At 41.3% G+C, this 20,733-nt stretch overlaps 1 protein-coding gene across 1 annotated transcript in view; it reads left to right on the forward strand.

Moving 5' to 3' along the window:
- The first annotated feature begins 17,948 nt into the window (after positions 1-17,948).
- AKNAD1 (AKNA domain containing 1) overlaps positions 17,949-20,733 on the forward strand; it is a 45,440-nt gene continuing 42,655 nt past the window's right edge. The window contains exon 1 of the mRNA XM_070361868.1: positions 17,949-18,935. Coding sequence (XP_070217969.1) covers positions 17,949-18,935 — 987 coding nt within the window. The remainder of the gene's footprint in view (positions 18,936-20,733) is intronic.

Genomic DNA, 20,733 nt, shown 5'->3' on the forward strand with positions numbered 1-20,733 from the left:
ATAGGTTTCTCAAGAGGCAGGTCAGGTGGTCTGGCATTCCCATCTCTTTCAGAATTTTCCACAGTTTATTGGGATCCACACAGTCAAAGGCTTTGGCATAGTCAATAAAGCAGAAATAGATGTTTTTCTGGAACTCTCTTGCTTTTTCCATGATCCAGTGGATGTTGGCAATTTGATCTCTGGTTCCTCTGCCTTTTCTAAAACCAGCTTGAACATCAGGAAGTTCACGTTTCACGTATTGCTGAAGCCTGGCTTGGAGAATTTTGAATATTACTTTACTAGCAAGTGAGATGACTCCACATTAGTGTCTGTAAATTCCCTTCATTGCTTCTATTCACAGCCGATTACAACTGCCCACCAGCTGCCCAGTAGTTTCATTGTGCAGCTTCTTTCACACATGGCACCATGTGAAGTAAGAGCACTTGACTGATTGCTTTGCCAACTGGCAGCCTCCAGGTCTGCTGTTAGGCTGTAACACTGAACATCAGGCTTTAAGACATTCATGAGTTCTCAGAGTCCCTCGAACTGTTTAGGTGGCTTAGAGATATCTCCACGCTGTCATGCAAGGTATAAAGGCTAACTTTTAAGTCCAACTTTCTCAATTAAATTTCAATATATATATGTCCTTCCACTAGGGAAGGGGAGGAAGGGGAAAGAAGACTGGACAGTCATTGAGCACCTCCCCATGTGTCGGACTCTGAGCAAGCCATTCTCTATACTTACCTCATTTAATCCCCACAAATACCCTTTATCCTCATATTGTGAATGAGAAAACCAAGGTTCCGATCATTTAGAAAAGTTAGTCAAGGTCCTCAACAAGGAGTGAGCTGAGTTTTTTTGTTTTTTGTTTTTAATATGTGTGCTCTTTCCCCTCTTATCAAACAGCCAAATGGGTCTTTCTCCTTCCTTCCCCTCCTCCTCCTCACTCCCCTCCTTTCTTCCACCAATATTTCATAATTGTGATAAATGTCATTAAAGAGATACGAGAGGGAGAGAGTAAAGAGATAAAGTAGGTGATTACATAGTTAATCCCACTAGGGGACTGTAAGTAGAAAAATTATGGGAGACCCTGTAAGTTAATGATTACTCGAGAGAGGCACACACAACCAAGCAGGCTTGCTAAGCAACAAAACGAGGCAGCAGAGGCACAAGACATGCCCCCAAACAATGAAAAGATGGTGGCATGAGAGGCACATCCCGCTCAGTGAGCTCGCTAAGTTAATGATCCCTAGGACATGCCCTCTGAACACATAAACAATTTGTGGACCTAGCTGGACCATGAAGAGACAAGAAAACTCTCCTGCTCAACCTGGAGGAGGAGCTGATAATGGAAGCATGATGTCTACTCAAGAAAGAGTTTTTCTCCCCCTCCCTACTTTTCCTTGGATTGTGAAAAAGACTGCTTCTAAGCCTCACAAGCATCCAATTCTAATAGATCACTTCCTATTGATCACTTTACCTCTCACTGAATTTTATCCACACTGAGAACTAAAGGACTACTGTACCAGAGCTCTTGGGAGCCACCGAAACACCACCCAAATGGTTTCACACAGAGTGCTCTGAAGGCTCATATCACGTGAACCAGAACTACTACAGGACATGAGGGAAGGTTCTGGAGGAAGAGGAATGCTAAGAGACCAGTAAGAAATATGCAGGTAGAAAAACCTACTGTATAGCACAGGGAACACTGATCAATATTCTGTAATAATCTAAATGGGGAAAGAATTTGAATGTATATGTATAACTGAGTCTCTTTGCTGTATACCTGAAACTAACATACATTGTTAATCAACTATGCTCCAGTACTGAATAAAGATTCGAAAGAGGGAAGGTGGGACAGACACTTTTTAAGTAGAGTGAACAGCACGAAGGGAAGTCCCCAAGGTGGAGAGGAGGCGGGGCTGTTGGAGGAGCAGAAGAAATGACGTGCAGGGGGTACGAGGGCAGAGTGGAGCTCAGCAGTCTGCAAGGCAGACCGGGGCCAAGGAAAGTGAGTGCTTGAAGCTGGGGGAGAGGATCCTGTCCTTCACTGAATCATTTCACTCTGACCCGAAGCACTAAGGAAGAGGAGTATTTTCAGTCTTCACCAATAAAACACTTTTTTACCTTTGGAGTAGTGTTTCTTAACGAAGGCCCTATCGGTACTGGATGTGACTGATCTAGGTACAAGACTGCTCTGTCCCTTTCTTTCAGACTGGTCTCCAGGTAATAAGGGCTTCCCTGGTGGCTCAGACGGTAAAGCGTCTGCCAGTACTGCGGGAGACCCGGCTTTGATCCCTGGGTTGGGAAAGATCCCCTGGAGAAGGAAATGACAACCCACTCCAGTACTCTTGCCTGGAAAATTCCATGGACGGAGGAGCCTGGTAGGCTACAGTCCATGGGGTTGCAAAGAGTCGGACACGACTGAGCGACTTCACTTTTCCAGATAATAAATGCCAGCAGCAACTTCTTCCCCCCTAGCCCAGGCACTATGATGACCCAAAATACCCCACACATTTCTGAAACCTCCTGAGTGGTTCTGCCTCTCACTGAGAAAATTTTTCTCTAATTTGGGCTGCAAGAATCATTGCCACCAACTTCATGACTTCTTTATCCTTTCCTCTCTCAACATCCAAACTCCTCTTCTGCTAGATGTCCTTTCTACAGACATTCTAATGGTGCTGATGTTTGTCTCTATGACATATTGGGAGTGTTTTTTAAAAAAGTTATTTATTTATTTGGCTCTGCCAGGTCTTAGTTGCAGCATGTGGGATCTTTAGTTGTGGCATGCAGAACCTTTAGTTCCCTGACCAAGGACGGAATCCAGGCCCCCTGCATTGCAAGTATGGAATCTTAGCCACTGAATCACAGGGGAAGTCTCCTGGGGGCATTTTAATTTCATGTAGTAACTGTGGAGTCTGTTATATATCAAGGTTGGGAGTACAGATAGGGTAGTGACAGAGAAAGCTTACACAAGGGACAGAGGAGACAGAGGAGGAAGTGATGACCTCTCCTGGCCCACGAGGCCAGGGAGGATGAACATTTTACAGGTTGAGGAGGCAGCAGCACATTTTATGGAGACATAATATACCCAGTGAGCTTGGCAGCTGTAAAGAGCTTGGCATTGTTGAAGCATGAATTTCAAGTTGAGGTGTGGCAGGAAGACCGGTTGGAGAGAGGGGCAGCCACCGTTCACCAAGGGCCTCACATGTCATGATTAGGAGCTGAGAGAACATGCAAAATAAATTCCTAAATGTGGTATACTTACAAATTTTCAATCATCCTGAAATGACATCTGAATGAGATGTTTACGTTTTCTAGGGACTTCCCTGCCAGACTCCACACTTCCAATGCGGGGAATACAGGTTCAATCCCCAGTTGGGGACATAAGATTCCACATGCCATACATCGTGACCAAAAAATAATAAAAAATAAAAAATAAAATACAGCTTCCAGAAAATCTGTTCATTCATTCATTCACTCATTAAACTTTTTAAAAAAACTTTCTAAAGAGCTATATAGATAAGGTCATGTCAGTGTGACACAGTTTCTCTCTGACTCTATAACCTCATTTATGAAGTTCCTGTGTGCCTTGGTAGATTTTAAAGTTTCTTTTCATGAATTTTTTAAACAGCTTTATTGAGGTATAGCTGACAATAAACAGCACACACTTTGAGTGCACAGTTTGTTAATTTCATGTTTATATGACATACCTATACATTTACGAAACTATCAATACAGTCATCATATTCATCCATAAAAATTTCCTCATGCTCCTTGGAAATCCCTCCCCCAACCTCCATCTCAAACCCAGGCAACCACTGATATGCTTTCTGTCACCACAGATTAGTCTGCTCTCTGTAGAGTTTTATATAAATATGTACTCTTTTTTTTAATTTTGGTTTGGTGCTGGTGCTCAGATGCTCAGTCATGTCAGACTCTTTGCAACCCCATGGACTGTAGCCTACCAGGCTCCTCTGTCCACAGGGATTCTCCAGGTAAGAATACTGGAATGGGTTGCCATGCCCTCCTCTAGGGGATCTTCCCAGCCCAGGGATTGAACCTGAGTCTTTTACATCTCCTGCATTGGCAGAGGGATTCTTTACTACTAATGTCACTTGTGAAGCCCTGCTTCTTTCAAATAGCATAATTATTTTGAGATTCATCCATGTGATTTCATGTATCAATAGTTATCATTTTTTATTTTTTTAAAACACTTTCCACTTTGAGCTATGCCCCCCTACAGTACTTACTGTATCTCCACAAATTTGCTCCATGGGATAACAAATCTGCTTCACATTAGGAGGTGCTCTGGGGATAATAATCCCCCCTGGAACTATGAGATACTGCTTGAGGAAGAGATGATGATGCATAGACCCTAGTTTTCTAAGAATTCTCCCAAATATAAGAGTGCTATAATAAACAAAATAATGGAACCAAAATATGTCCACATCCTTGTGCCTAGAACCTTGAAAATACTACTTTACATGTCAAAAGGGATTTTATAAATGTGATTAAGATAGGGCTTTTGAGGTGAGAAGACTATCTTGGGTTATCTGAGTGGGGTCCTTTTGTAATCACGGGGGTCCTTGTAAGGGAAGAGGGAGGCAGGAGGAACAGAGTCAAAAAGAGACTGAAGATGTTGTTTGATGTTGTTGAAGATGTTGTTTGAAGATGATGTTTGATGTTGGCTTTGAAGATGGAGGAAGGGGTCACAGGCCAAGGAATGTAGATAGCCTTAAGAAGCTGGGAAAGGCAATGGAATGGATTCCCCCCTAGAGCCTGTAGAAGGAATATAGCCTGCTGACCTTGATTTTAGCCCAGAGAAACCTGTTCTTGGACTTCTGTCCTCTAGAATCAAAAGATAAGAAATTTTTGTTGCTTTAAGCCACTGCATTTGTGAAAATTTGTTATAGCGGCAATAGGAAACTGATACAAATACCAATCCTATTTTTAAAAACCCCCAGTCTCTCTGTAACAACCTAGAGGGTGGGGGAAAGGGTGGGACGTAGGAAGGAGGTTCAAGAGGGAGGGGACTATATACGCCTATGGCTAATTCATGTTAAAAAAATTTTTTTAATGCTGAATCTGACCACTTCTCTTTTCTCTTCCATTTTGTGACACGTGGTCTAATAGGAGTGGAAGCAGGTTGGATTTGGAATCAGACTGACATATCACAGCTGCTCCTCTGAGCTTATTTCCGCATCCTAAAGGAGGGGAGATGCAGTATTCATCTCCGGGGGGCATAGAAAGAATTGATGAGATGATATACACAAATGATATTTCACATGCTAGTAAGGTTATGCTCAAAATCCTTCAAGCTAGGCTTCAACAACACGTGAACTGAGAACTTCCAGATGTTTAAGTTGAGTTGGGGCAGAGGAACCAGAGATCAACTGCCAACATCCGTTGGATCATAGAAAAAGCAAGAGAATTCCAGAAAAATATCTACTTCTGCTTTATTTACTAAACTAAAGCCTTTGTGTGGATCACAACAAATTGTGGAAAATTCTTCAGGAAATGGGAATACCAGACCACCTTATCTGTCTTGTGAGAAACTTGTATGTGGGTCAAGAAGCAGCATTTAGAACCAGACGTAGAACAACTAACTGGTTCAAAATTGGGAAAGAAGTACGACAAGGCTGTATATTGTCACCCTGCTTATTTAACTTACATGCAGAGTATACCATGGGAAATTCTTGGCTGGATGAATCACAAGCTAGAATCAAGATTGCCAGGAGATATATCAATAACCTCAGATACAAGTGAAGAGGAACTAAAGAGCCTCTTGATAAAAGTGACAGAGGAGAGCGATAAAGCTGGCTTAAAACTCAACATTCAAAAAACTAAGATCATGGCATCTAGTCCCATTACTTCATGCAAATAGAGGGGAAAAAGTGGAAGCAGTGACAGATTTTATTTTGGGGGGCTCCAAAATCACTGCGGATGGTGACTGCAGCCATGAAATTAAAAGACGCTTGCTTCTTGGAAGGAAAGCTATGACCAACCTAGACAGCATATTAAAAAGCAGAGACATCACTTTGCCGACAAAGAACTGTCTAGTCAAAGCTATGGCTTTCTCAGCAGTCATGTATGGATGTTAGAGTTGTACCATAAAGAAGGCTAAGCACTGAAGAATTGATGCTTTCAAGTTATGGTGCTGGAGAAGACTCTTGAGAGTCCCTTGGACTGCAAGGAGATCAAAACAGTCAGTCCTGAAGGCAATCAACCCTGAATATTCATTGGAGGGACTGATGCTAAAGCTGAAATTCCAGTACTTCAGCCACCTGACGTGAAGAGCTGACTCATTGTAAAAGACCCTGAAGCTGGAAAAGACTGAAGGCAAAAGAAGGGAGCTGCAGAGGGTATGGCTAAGTAGCATCACCAACTCAGTGGACATGAATTTGAGAAAACCCCGGAAGACAGTGAATGACGGGGGAGGCTGGCGTGCTGCATCCATGGGGTCTCAGAGAGACATGACTTAGCAACTGAACAGCAACATACAGAAAGGGCCCAGCACACAGTACACCCTCAATAAATAGTCTTTTTCTTTACTTCCCACCGAACTTGATTGAAGAAACTCAATTTTCTTGCTAATGATGTGCTGTGAATTTTGGCTAAACTGCTTCTTCTCCTTCAACCTATTCCATGAGGGTAAAGGAAGATACCTGTTAAATCTCCAAGAGTGTTTATGAAGTCTCTTAGAGTTTGTAATGTGGCTAGATACTCTTGATTAAAAAGTATTATTTAGATGCAAAGTTCTGTTATCTTTTGAGTAGGTAATTATTTCCTGTCCTAAATTGTTCAGCGCTATACTAAAGTTCCATTTCTGAGATAATGATGTTGCTTGAGAGGGTGACAAGATACGTCACCTGAGTGTTGTGAGTCTTAATTAATTAACATTTTTCACTTTTCAAGCCTACACAAGCTTATCATAAAAAGCTAAATGTTGAGCATTATTTACTTTGTATATGGTGTCACTTCCAGTATTTTAATATAGCAACTAAAACTGCCCAATACAGGCTGGCATTTTAGCATTGGATTAGGCAATATTTACTTTACTTGGGGGAAGTCTAATTGAGAACTATTTAAAGAGCTTTGTGAGCTTCCCTGGTGTTCCGTGGTTAAGAATCTGCCTGCCAATGCATGGGACAAGGGTTCTATTCCTGGTGCAGGAAGATCCCACAAGCCTTGGTAAAACTGAGCCCGTGAGCCACAACCTCTGCACCAGTGCTCTAAAGCCTGTGCTCCACAATGAGAGCAGCCACTGTAATGAGAAGCCATGCACTCCACCTGGAGAGTAGCCCCCGCTCCTGGCAACCAGAAAAAGCCCTCATGCAGCACAGCCAAAAATAAATATTTTTTGAAAATAAAAGCTTTGTGCTTTTAATCAGTATAAGAAAAAGGTAAGGGAAATAGTGCTATTATTTTTCTACAAGGGTTTAGTTTTTAACAGATTTAAATGTCAAATTCTTCTCTCTTAGATAACGCAATACAGATCGGTTTAAAAAGCTAAAATTTTGAAGTACTGAAAGAGATATTTATGTAACAATAAACAATATTTTTCAGCTAGCATTTATCAGACATTATGTGCCACACAGTGTTCTGAACCCTGTGCATGCTTGAAAGCTAAACTAAGCACAATCCAGCCCCAACGTACTACAGTGAGTTAGAGAGCCTTGCTATCTGGATGGATTTCCAGGTATATAACTGGTTCATCAGGATGGGTGTGAGGGTGGAGGAGGATTTGTACAGCTAAGGACTTTGTTCCATAGTAATGGCTACCTTTTGGGGGACATACTACATGACAGACACTGGACAAAGCAAACACATTATCTTATTTTGTTCTTACATTAATCCTTTGAGGTAGGGTTGTCATCACCATTTTACAAAATGGGAAAATAAGATTCAGAGAAGTCAATTATCCAAAATTGTGAGTATAGAGAGTGGCAGATCTAAGATTCAAACTCAAATCCTGCTGTCCCCAGAAGTGTCTGTGTGAGGTATAGACACTTATCCTGCTGCTGCTGCTGCTGCTGCTGCTGCTGCTAAGTCGCTTCAGTCGCGTCCGACTCTGTGCGACCCCAGAGATGGCAGCCCACTAGGCTCCCCTGTCCCTGGGATTCTCCAGGCAAGAACACTGGAGTGGGTTGCCATTTCCTTCTCCAATGCATGAAAGTGGAAAGTGAAAGTGAAGTCGCTCAGTCGTGTCCGACTCTTCGCAATCCCATGGACTGTAGCCCATCAGGCTCCTCCGTCCATGGGATTTTCCAGGCAAGAGTTCTGGAGTGGGGTGCCATTGCCTTCTCTGACACCTATCCTAAGTACTCAGAAATGTTCTGTGACTACAAGTATGTTTAAACCACAGAACAACAGGCTCCAGTCAGGGTGATCACTTTTTATCTGTTTAGATAATCATGTTTTCCTCATTTTCAATGCCAGGTATATTTCATTTTCTGTGAATTCATATCCTTTGCTCTTTGGGGTCATTTCCTTATTGATTCAAATGATCTTTATTATAAAATATGTGGAAATATAAGAAAGCATAACCAAGGAGTCATGATGAATTCCTCCTTCACCTTCAACTACCTTCACAAGCATGGTGCTGGGTTCTGTTGATTTTTCCTCCCAAATATGTCTTGTGTCTTGAAAACATCCATTTCTTTCATCTTCACTTTCATCACCCACTCTAGGTCCTTTCAGTTTCTCCAACACACAGAGTTTTTTTCACATTCTAGTCTTTAGGTACATTTCCCCTGTGCCCAGAACACTCTGCCCCAGCTCTCTGCATGGCTGCTTTTGCATCCTTCAAGGCTCCAGTTTGAAAAGTATGTTCTCAGAGAGTTCTTCCCTGCCTGTCTTATCTCAGGAAAGTTTTCCTTTCTTACATTCTTTTCCTATCTTTCAGAGTACTTATCACCATTTATAACACAAAATAGTCTAAATCTTTTGCATGCAATTAATGAATTAATATTTGTAAAGTGTTTAGAGCAGTGTAAGGCACATAAGTACTATGTAAGTGATGATTTAAAAAAAAAAACAAACTCCCACAATCCTCACAACCCTACTTGTGCTATTAATGTCACCTTTTTACAGAGGACAAACAGGAACAGAGAAGTTAAGCAACTTGTCCAAAGCTGCACAGCTAATAAGTAACAGAGTCTAGCTACAAGCTCAGTCAGGGACCAAAATCTACGTATCCAACCATTTTCTACATTTCCTTTTCAGTCCAGGACCTAGAATAGTTCGTTGCACCTACTAGGTACTTTCAATAAATATCTGTTTAATAAATGAAGGGCTTCCCTGGTGGCTCAGATGGTAAAGAATCTGTCTGCAATGCGGAAGACCTGGGTTCAGTTGGGGAGATCCCCTAGAGAAGGATTGAAGGACCTGCTCTATTAAGAAAATAAAATTTACCTGTAATCCTACCACATAGAGATTTTGGTATTCATACTTTAGATTTTTTTTTAATGTAAGGTTATACTTTTCATCAAAATCATAACTTTCAGAAATTATTTTGATAATTTAGATTATCAAAGCATCATAGATCAAGCATCAGTACATAATGTATTTGACATTTTATTCTTTAAAACATTTATAATTTCAAGTGAATTTTCTTCCTTTAGAAAGTAGGTGGAAGGTGGGGAAAAAAAGGCTAAGTCTTTAAACAAATGATAAAGAATTTTCTTAAAATATTCTGGCCCTTCTTTATCTCTAGGTAGAAGTTGCCAAACTACAGCTAGAAAGTCTAGGGAAAGCATGAGATATTTTAAAAAATATTATACTTCTTTAAATCAAGTATGTTTTAAAATTTGTCATGAGAATTATCTTTAGAAAATCAACTGGCAAGAGTTTTCCAAATATTCTGAAAGCACAGCAAAGGTCCATTGTTTACAAATCAACAACAGTCTATGATGGTTACATGGCTATGTCAATGGGAAAATTAGATAAAAAGACAGCGGTCACCCATAATGGGCAAGAAAAACAAGCAAAGGCTACTGGTAAACACCAACGGGAAGCTTCTGCAGATACTGGTTTGCTCAGTTTCAAAGGATTTTTTTTTGTTCTTTTAAAATAGTTTCAGGATACATAACTTGTAGCAGCTGGTCATCAAATTCACATACACTCATGGAAGGCCCACACCACTAAGGCTGACTATGAATAATACATCGGCTCTCAGGGGAGGACTGGGTTGGTCTGCCGCTCCTTTGCAGTGTTCTCCTTCTGCCATTTGACAATAGCAAGATGAAGCCAGACACCATGCGGGATGGTGTGTGGTTACAGCCACAGACACTGCATTCATGAGCACTCCACGTTTCTGAGATAGAGTTAGTGGATAAGGACTACCAGAGCATAATCCAATGCAGTCACAGCAGTGGGAGCCTTGTATCACATCACCTTTGAAAATATTTTAATCTAGAAACACCATACATTGGATACAAAATCCATGACTACCTGACCTATCCCAGGCGTGGCCTGGGATATACTATTCCGAGATATCTCCTATTTGCTTTGGGTAAATAGAAATCTTGAGCTAGGAATAGAGAAAGTTTGAAAATTAAAACAGAGTCTAAGTATTTTTGAATGCTTTTAAAAGACAACGAAAAATGACAAGCTTAGATCACATCAGAGGCTCCTCATGTAGTCTTCAAAGCTGATTTCTTACAGTCAAAGGGACCCAGACGCAGCATGATTTTGAAGCTCAGACTTTGTTCTATTATTCAGTTGCAGCCAACTTTCAACTATTGAAGAAAGAAGAAAGATGATTTAGAATAACAGGATTGCTTGTCTGTATTGCAAGATCCTTCAAGCAGCTCACTACTTGATGTCTAGAGATCCCAGGATGGAGGTGAGTTTCTTTTGCTTCTGCTGTCATCTTATCACTTCGTGTTGACTGCAACATGTGTTGTTTGAAGACTTAGAGAGTATTGATTTATGGGTTCAAAGTATCGTTGGATCTTGTACTTAAAGCTCCTAACTGTAATTTAGGCACATTCTTAACAACACACATATAGAGAAGTAAGAAGATTTTGGATTATTGCATCATTGCCTCCAACACTCAGCTCCTATTTTCATTCCAGTCAGTAGGGTGGATCTTGGAAGAGTGGGGTTGAGGATTTGAGTGGTAAGTTCCTTAGTGGAAGGAGGCAGGGAAGTGTTGGTGGCGAGAATGCCTATTTTTCCTCTGCCTCTGGGCCAGATACACCCTGATAAAGGCTAGCAGAGGTCTAAACACAGAGGGTAATGGGGACAAGGTTAAGAGATTGACACAGCCGCATGGCCCCACAGTTTTTCTTCAAAGGTGAAAACAGTCCTCTGATATATAACATCATGTGTAACATCTGTATTACCACTAAATGGGTCTGGTAAATAGAACAAACATCACCTACCAGCCAGAAACGATTCCCTGACCTTCTTTGGACTCCATTACTAAGGAGTCTTGGTTTTTCCATCTATAGACATTCTTAGTTGATTTCATTAGATTAACAGTCATCCCAGCCATGGCTATCTTCTCTTAAACTAGAGATATTAGTGAGGTCAGGCCAGAACTTGGGCACCAAATTCAGACTTCATAATAAAGTAAACCACGCAGGGAATAGATGTCAGCATGGTGAGCACTTTGCTGTTCATCCCTATTAGGGGATGACTGAGCTGTTTCCTCAGGGCCAGGTGAGGTGCTGGCTGCGTTTACTCAAAGTGTTCACTCGGAGGGTGATTTGTGAGCTATTGCTGAGCACATAATGGTTAGGATAGCTGCAAAAGCAGCCATGGCCCCACACAGGTTCACCTGAATTCAGTAAATCAAATTGGGTTCTAGAGAAATGTTCTGTTGGATTCTGATCAGAAACTCTTGGATATGCCTTTGGATTTCAAGACAGAGCTGAATACTGATATGGGAAGATGGTCCACTTCCTCTGAGCTACCTGTAAGGGGCCCTTTACAATTCTAAGGATATAGCTTGTCCTTTGGCAGAAAAACATCCTTTTAAAATCTTGCAAGCAGACACAAAAATAATGGTAGTAATTACAGAAGCTGCTTTCCTGTGTGTAATGGGAGAGTTTCTCAGGCCTCTAGCTTCTCTTGGTGGTTGCTCTTCATTTTCCTTAAGAGTCATAGCAAAAAATAAATTTTATCAGTTTAGGCAGAATGATATTTTAGAAATTAGGATCTGGCTAACAAAGGGTCTTTTCCAGCAAGAAAGGCTTGGAGCTCAGCAATGAGCACCTCAAGATACAAAGAAGGTATGAGGATGAGTTTGGGGGCCACAGTTTGGGTCATGAAAAGTCCTGCAAATCTTAGAATTCATCTTTCTTTTCTTTTCTTTGTAGGCATTTAAAGATGCTCTCCCTCTCAAAAATTAGACAACTTTTAAAAACTGAAATATTTTGACATATAACAAGGTATAATTTTAAGGTATATGCTAATTTGATACATTATATATTGTAGTGATAACTAGATCACCATTGTAGTGATAACTAGACCTCCATCATGTTACATAATTATCATTTATTTAGTGGTTGGAATAATTAAGTTCTAGTCTCTTAGAAAGTTTGATGATTGTAATATTGTTGTCTGTATTCCTTATACTTTACTTTAGATCTCTAGGGCTTACTTATGGCTTGTTGCAAGTTTGTACCCTTAAACAACATATGTCTTACCCTCCATCCGCCACCCTCTGGTAATTTGTATGCATTTGGCCTTTTTAGATTCCACATATAAGTTATATCATACAGGACTTGCCTTTTTCTGTCTGACTTATTTCACTAAGCATAATGTGCTCAAGGTCCGTTAATGTTATGGTAAATGGCAGGATGTCATTGTCATTCTTTCTTGTTATATACATATGTATATGGCAGGATTCATTCTTTATTATATACATATGTGTACATATATATGTATATATGACATTTTCCATACACAAACCCTTATGTTCATAGCACCACTATTCACAGTAATCAAGACACAGAAACAACCCAAATGTCCACTGACAGATAAATGGATAAAGAAGATATGGTGCATATATACAGTGGAATACTACTCAGCTATAAATGGTATAATGCTATATGCAGCAACCTGGTTGGCCCTAGAGATAATCATACTAAGTGAAGTAAATCAGAAAGAGAAAGACAAATGTCACATGATATCACTTACACATGGAATCTAAAATATGACACAAATTCACATATTTGTGAAACAGAAGCAGACTCACGACACAGAGGACAGACTTGCGGTTGCCGAGGGGAGGCGGGGAAGGGCGGGCTGAGGCGTCTGAGACGGGCGTATGCAAGCTAGTGTACACCAAAGGCATAAACTTTGTTGCTGTTGTTCAGTCACTAAGTCGAGTCTGACTCTGTGACCCCATGGACTGTAGCCCGCCAGGCTCCTCTGTCCATGGGATTTCCCAGCGAGAATACTGGAGTGGGTTGTTATTTCCTTCTCTGGGGGATCTTCCTGAGCTAGGGCTCAAACCTGTGTCTCCTGCATTGGTAGGCAGATTCTTTACCACTGAGTTATCAGGGTAACTTAGACAATGCTTTATCTAAAATTATTTTGTATTGGTTTTCATCCTTAAACAATAAATTCACTTAAAGGTAGATTTTTTTAAAGTAGTTTTGAGACCCCTATAGAGGTCATGTCTCATATAGGCCATTTCTTCCTTTATCCTGCCAATATGCCACAGATAAAGAGTACCTAGCTTTTTGTACTGGGCATTCTTCAGCACTCCAACACTGAGACTGGGTCTGTTTTTCATTTTTAAACTACCCTTATTGATTTCTCACTCTGTGCCAAACACTATGTCAGAACTTTATATACCTTACCTCACGTTCATCTAGCAATCCTGTGACCTAGGGATTATTATTCTTATTTTTCAAAAGAGGAAACTAAAATTCAGAAAAGTGAAGTAACTTGCCTGATGGCATAGAGCTAATGACTAGAGAAGCCAGAATTCAAATCCTGGTCTCCCAAGCCCTACTTTCCCTCTGTGCTTTTGACCTTCCTGGGAAGCATTTCCCTTGTTCTTCAAGTTCAGTTGCAGTAGCCTGTAATTCTGTTCATACGCCTCACTTTACAGTAAATGTTAGACTGCTAAAGTAATCCTGCCGTGATGATGATGGTTCTTTTCCTATTTCTCTCTTTAAACAAAATACGTTTATTTGAATACTCTAACATTGACACCTATCTATAAATTCAAAATTGTGTACAATGTTTTATAGATATCTTTACCACATTTTATTTTTAGTCCCCCTTTTTTTTTTCCCTTCGAGAATTTAGCTCACTTTTTTTGGTCAAACATATTCCTTTAGCTTTTTAGGTTATATAAATAAAGTACAAGTTATAGACTCATAAAAATTTAGATGGGGGAGAAGACCTCAGAGATCTGCTTCTCCAACCCCGTCATTATATGGGCAAGGGAGGCCGGCCAGTGGTTGTGGCCTCTTAGTTGACTCAGAGCTTCAGTTACTCCAGCTAAAACTGGAGGCAATTTGACTACTTCTATAAAGTTGTCCCAAAAGTTTATAAATCAAGAAGAGATATTTAAATGGATGCTTTCAATTTTATTTAAAAGAATACAGTGAAAGCGTTAGTCACTCAGTTGGGTCTGACTCTTTGTGATCCCGTGGACTGTAGTCCGCCAGGCTCCTCTGTCCATGGAATTCTCCAGCCAAGAACACTGGAGTGGGAGCTTCCCTGGTGGTCCAGTGGTTAAGAATCCACTTTGCAATGCAAAGGACATTGGTTTGATACCAGGTCTGGGAAGATGCCACATGCCACGCAACAACTAAGTCCGTGCACCACAACCAGTGAGCCTGCTGGCTGCAACTATTGAAGCCCTGTGCCTGAGAGCCTGTGCTCGGCCACGAGAGAAGCCACCACAATGAGAAGCCCACACACCGCAGTGAAGAGAAGACCTTGCTCACCACAGCTAGAGAAAGCCGCATATCAGTAAGACCCACCACGGCCAATAATAAATAGATTAAAAAAAAAAAAAATACTGGAGTGGGTAGCCAATCCCTTCTCCAGAGGATCTTCCTGACCCAGGGACTGAATCCAGGTCTCCTGCATTGCAGGCAGATTTTTTACCATATGAGCCACTAGGGAAGCTCCCCCAAAGAATAAAAGACTCATACCAAATGGCAGCTGCTTTTGCCCTGAACATTTTCAGGAGTATCCCTAAGACGTGCTACCACCACCAGACTGTGGCAGCTTGACAGGACTGCTCAGACTCTTCTTCGTTGCTGTTGACTTACAAATTTATTTTAGCTTCAGGCATGCTGCTGCTGCTGCTGCTAAGTCACCTAAGTCATGTCTGACTCTGTGCAACCCCATAGAGGACAGCCCACCAGGCTCTCCCGTCCCTGGGATTCTCCAGGCAAGAACACTGGAGTGGGTTGCCATTTCCTTCTCCAATGCATGAACGTGAAAAGTGAAAGTGAAGTTACTCAGTCGTATCCGACCCTCAGTGACCTCATGGACTGCAGCCTTCCAGGCTCCTCCATTCATGGGATTTTCTAGGCAAGAGTACTGGAGTGGGGTGCCATTGCCTTCTCCGAGCTTCAGGCATATAACATAGTAATTCATTATTTTTACACATAATATTCCAGTTAAAGTTGGCTCTATTTGCTGTGCTGTATAACAGATCCTTGTAACTTATTTATTTTATACACAGTAGTTGGTGACTCTTAGTTCTCACTGCTAATTTCACCCTTTCCCTTTCTCTCCTTACTGATAATCACTAGATTGTTTTCTATATATGTGAGTCTGTTTCTGTTTTGTTTTGTTTCATTTTTTAGATTCTACATATAAATAACCGTTATCTTTGACTTATTTCATTAAATACAATAAACTCTATGTCCATCCGTGTTGTTGAAAAAAGTAGAATTTAACTTTTACAGCTGACTAATATTCCACCGTGTATTGTGTGTATTAGTCACTTGGTCGTGTCTGACTCTTTGCGAGCCCATGAACTATAGCCCACCAGGCTCCTCTGCCCATGGAATTCTTCAGGCAAGAATACTAGAGTGGGTTACCATTCCCTTCTCCAGGGGATCTTCCTGACCCAGGGATTGAACCTGGGTCTCCTGTATTGTAGGCAGATTTGTTAACTGTCTGAGCCTATATATATGTATCTATAGATCTATATTGGAGAAGGAAATGGCAACCCACTCCAGTGTTCTTGCCTGGAGAATCCCATGGACAGAGAAGCCTGGTAGGCTGCAGTTCATGGGGTCGCACAGAGTTGGACACGACTGAAGCGACTTGGCATAGATCTATATAGACATATATGTATATATATACACACCATATTGTCAATATCTATTCATCTGTTGACACCTGGGTTGCTTCCACATCTTGGTTCTTGTAAATAATGCTGCTGTGAAGTTTGGGGTTCATTTATCTTTTTTAATTGATATTTTATTTTCAGATATATACCCCAAAATGGAATTGCTGGATCATAAGGTAGTTATATTTATAGATTTTTGAGGAACCTTCATACTGTTTTCCATAGTGGCTGCACCAATTTACATTCCCACTAATGGCACAAAGGTGAAGTGTTCTCCACATCCTTGTCAACACTGGCTATTTGCAGACTTTTAAAAAAACTTTTTATTTTATATTGAAGTATAGCTGATTAACAACGTTGTGATAGCTTCAGGTGGACAGCAAAGGGACTCAGCCGTCCACACACATGTATCTGCTGCTGCTACCGCTAAGTCGCTTCAGTCATGTCGAACTCTGTGCGACCCCATAGACTGCAGCCCACCAGGCTCCCCCGTCCCTGGGATTCTCCAGGCAAGAACACTGGACTGGGTTGCCATTTCCTTCTCCAATGCATGAAAGTGAAAAGTGAAAGGGAAGTTGCTCAGTCGTGTCCGACTCCCAGCGACCCCATGGACTGCAGCCTACCAGGCTCCTCTGTCCGTGGGATTTTCCAGGCAAGAGTACTGGAGTGGGGTGCCATTGCCTTCTCCAACACATGTATCTAGTCTCCCCCAAACTCCCCTCCCATCCAGGCTGCCACAGAACACTGAGCAGAGTTCCCTGTGCTACACAGTAGGACCTTGTTGGTTATCTATTTAAAATACAGCAGTGTGTGCAAGTTGATCCTAAACTCCCTAACTCCCCCTTCCCCCCATTCTTCCTCTCTGGCAACCATAAGTTCGTTCTCAGAGCAAGGCAGCCTCTTGAACTGGGTCTGTCTGGATTCTAATCAGAAGAGGAATATGCTTGAAGGCAGACTAGCCTCCAGGTGTTCAAAAGACCTTTTTGTTCCTTATTCATATTTCTGTCAGTCATTCTCTGCCTTTTGCCAACATACGAGGGAAAACCAGAAGAACAGGACCAGAATGTCTAGGGGGAGACAGATGAAAAAGCACTAAAACACTGAAAGTCGGTGGTTTGTTTGAGCTGATCCAGCTCTCAGTTCCATACACAGAGGCTTATCAGTGGTATGTGGACAAGGGACAGCCATGGTACTTAAAAAAAAAAAATCAATCCCTTACTTGCATCCCAAGCTGCTATTTTGGGAGCACAAATTTCAATAGCACTTCCTAAGAGAAGTTGATAAACATTTGGTCATTAACTGGAAACCACTGTCTCCCTCAAAGTTTAATGAACACAATATTTAGCCCTACCTCCTTTCTAATTCCTTGCTTATATACCACCAATTACGTTAATGTAATATTTAGGATCAGTTCCTCTTGGCAGAGCTTTCTGCCTTCACGTTTATAACTGCATTTCTCCAAATGGAAAACATCCACTTTGATCTGCAGAAAAATGATCTGCATCCACTTTGATAAGCATAGTTTCATACATTACGTAAATAATATTTAACAATAATGTTCTTTTCATTTTGTACAGATGAGGACACACAGTGAAGACAATTAATGAAAACCAGAAGACCTACTGCTATAATTAAGAACATCAAGATCAGGAGCAACTGATAAAGGAGGTCAGGCTGCACAGACATGGACAAAGCCTATTTCCTGGAAGACACAACTTCTAAACAACAGGAGGATTTGCCTTATGATGAGGGTTTCTCCCAAGTTAAGCTATACCATGGTTATAATCTTACCTCAAGATATGACATCCTTGATGTCTCAAATCAAATGAATTTAACAGAAGATGAGTCTCAAGAAAAGGCTACATATAGAGAGACTTGCCAAGAGGCAGATATGACCATGACTTTGGATAAAATGACTGAAAACGCTGTCAGCAAAACATGTGATAAAGAGAATCAATGCACCATATATCTTCCTATTTCAGCTAATCAGGAAGATGCTTCAAAGTCAAACATTTCTGATATTTTACTCCATCACCTTTGCAAAGAAGAATTCTCCAAAGATCAAGGCATTAATTGTGAAACTCTCCCAGAGATCTCTAATAATGACAGCTTTGATGAAGCTATTATTAAAAATATTATTGTGTGGCACGTTAAGAATTCTTGGCCGACAGAACAATCCTCAGAACTCACTGACCTACTCAACTCCAAAAGCGATGATGAAAATAGCAATAAGCCCAGTTGTTTTCTGACTATGACGGAAGAAAACACCTCTGATTCAGATGAGTCAGTGGCTTCTGGAGAAAGCAACCATGAGGAAAATTCAAATTTTCTATCTAAAATCAAGAGTCTATGTGATAAACAAAAAAGTTGCCTATGGCAGACACCTCAGAAACAGGCTGAAAAAGCAAGCTCTGGCAACAAGTTCAAATATGGCCATAGTCAGGTTTATTACTGGTTCTCTAATTTCTCTAAGGTTGCTTCCAAAGTGAAAATTCCTAAAAATCACACAATTGACAAACCACTTATAACAGATCCACAAGCCAGCTTTTCTGCTAAATTGAGAGACAAGTCAGCTGTTGGGCAAGATATTTCAGAAAGCACATCTAGATCAAATTATGTTGAAAAACAAGAGCAGAAGTGGGAAACTACTCAACCTTCACAACCAGTAGAGGTGAGTGAAAGCAGCCTTCAGGAAACACCCGCCCAGGACCGCTGCTCATCCGTATGCGTGTGGGTCCTCAGAAGCTGCATAGAACTAAGTTGTAGTTCTGAGGTTCTGAATTCTAGTTCCAGTCCGGTACCCTGACCTCTCAGAGCTCAGTGGGTGTCCTCATGAGAAGAATCTGGAACTGAACTAACAATAACACAGAATAAAATCCAAATTCTTCAACCAGGAATTTGCATCTCCCCATGTTTTCTGTCATCCTAGCCTTCTGAACTCAGCTCCCCTCCCCCAGGAGTCATCCTGTTAGTGGGCTGGCCCCACCTTCTCTGAGCTCCTGCCTTACCAGGAACATCCCACCTCTGCTTATCAAACCCCTCTCATTTTCATGGTCTCCTTCAACTCCACACTGGCTGTAGGACTTTTCAGAATCTCACAGCCAGTCTTTTGCATCCGTGTTTCTTAAATATTCTGTCAGAGCTTATCTCAGCCTCCTTGCATCATTACGATTTCCAAACATCTGTTCCTTCGACTAGATTTCAAGGCTCTGGAGGCAGCTGCCTTATCTTCATCTTTCCATCACCCAATTCCCCCAGAGGCCTGGCCAGGTGTTTGCATATATTATGCCCTTGGTTATGAATGCTAACTTGAATTGTGATCTTTGATAACACATTTCAAGATGTTATACTGGTAACTATTTAACACAACATTTTGTTTACATTTAATTTATACTTTTTCCCCTTTCCCCATCTTTCCATCCTTCCACCCACCTTCCCAAATACTGAGGCTGAGGATCTCATTGACTATTTGAGGTTCCGTAGTTAAATAAGTTTACATTAATGATCAAAGTAAACACTTTAGTTCTCCGGCACTTTTCCAGGACTGTATGATTTTTCTTTTAAGCAGTCTATGAAGGGCACCCTGCCTGAACACACTCTGCCTGTCTCTATTTCCACCCCTTCATCCACCTTTTCTTTTAACTGAAACTTCTGGGGAATTTGAATAGAACCTCCCTTATGCCTTGCAACTACACACACACATACACACACCTGGAGTCAGCAGCCCACTCAGCCTTGACCGGGATGCTTCTCTCAGTCTTAGAGAAATCTGTACCCCCATGACACTGGGAAGTCTCCACATTCCTCATTCTGCTTGCAGAAGAACACTCTTGGGTGGGCACAGTTCTCAGGGCCCTGTGGGCAGTAGGGGCAGAACAAATATCAAGTTCATCTGTCTCTGGTAACGGGAGTCTGAAGTGGGGCATCTTCTTTTCTCTTGTCCTGTCCATTCAGGTTGGAGAACTGGGCTCTGTAGTTTCCATAGCGATCATATACCCGAGATATTCCTAATAACCACAGTCTAGTTTGACCACAACATTGGCTGTCTGTCTCTAGAGTGTTTGTGAGCTGTGTGTGTTGGGAACAATGGGAAGACAATCAAGGTGAATCACTCTGGAATTTGAACTCTTATCCAGTTAGCCTCTGGTGATTAGAAAAGGGAATGTCCTGTGTGAAGTCACTGTCTTGCTCCCAGACACTAGCCACCATGTATCTGGTGTTAGTGAGAGCCCTAGCGATACAGTCAGTGACGAGACCAACAGAGGTCCCTGCCCTCGTGGAGCTTGTGGTCAACCTGTAGGAGAAGGGTTTGAGTATTCCATATAATAGTATCAAACATGATAACAGTAATAGCTAACATATATTGAATGTTTACCATGTGCCAGATACTATGGTAACATTTAATTCTCATCATGACACTATGAAGTAGGTTCTGTTACTATCCCCGTTTTATTGCTGAAGAATTTGAG

This window comes from Bos mutus, chromosome 3, assembly GCF_027580195.1.
Source record: "Bos mutus isolate GX-2022 chromosome 3, NWIPB_WYAK_1.1, whole genome shotgun sequence".
NCBI lineage: Eukaryota > Metazoa > Chordata > Mammalia > Artiodactyla > Bovidae > Bos > Bos mutus.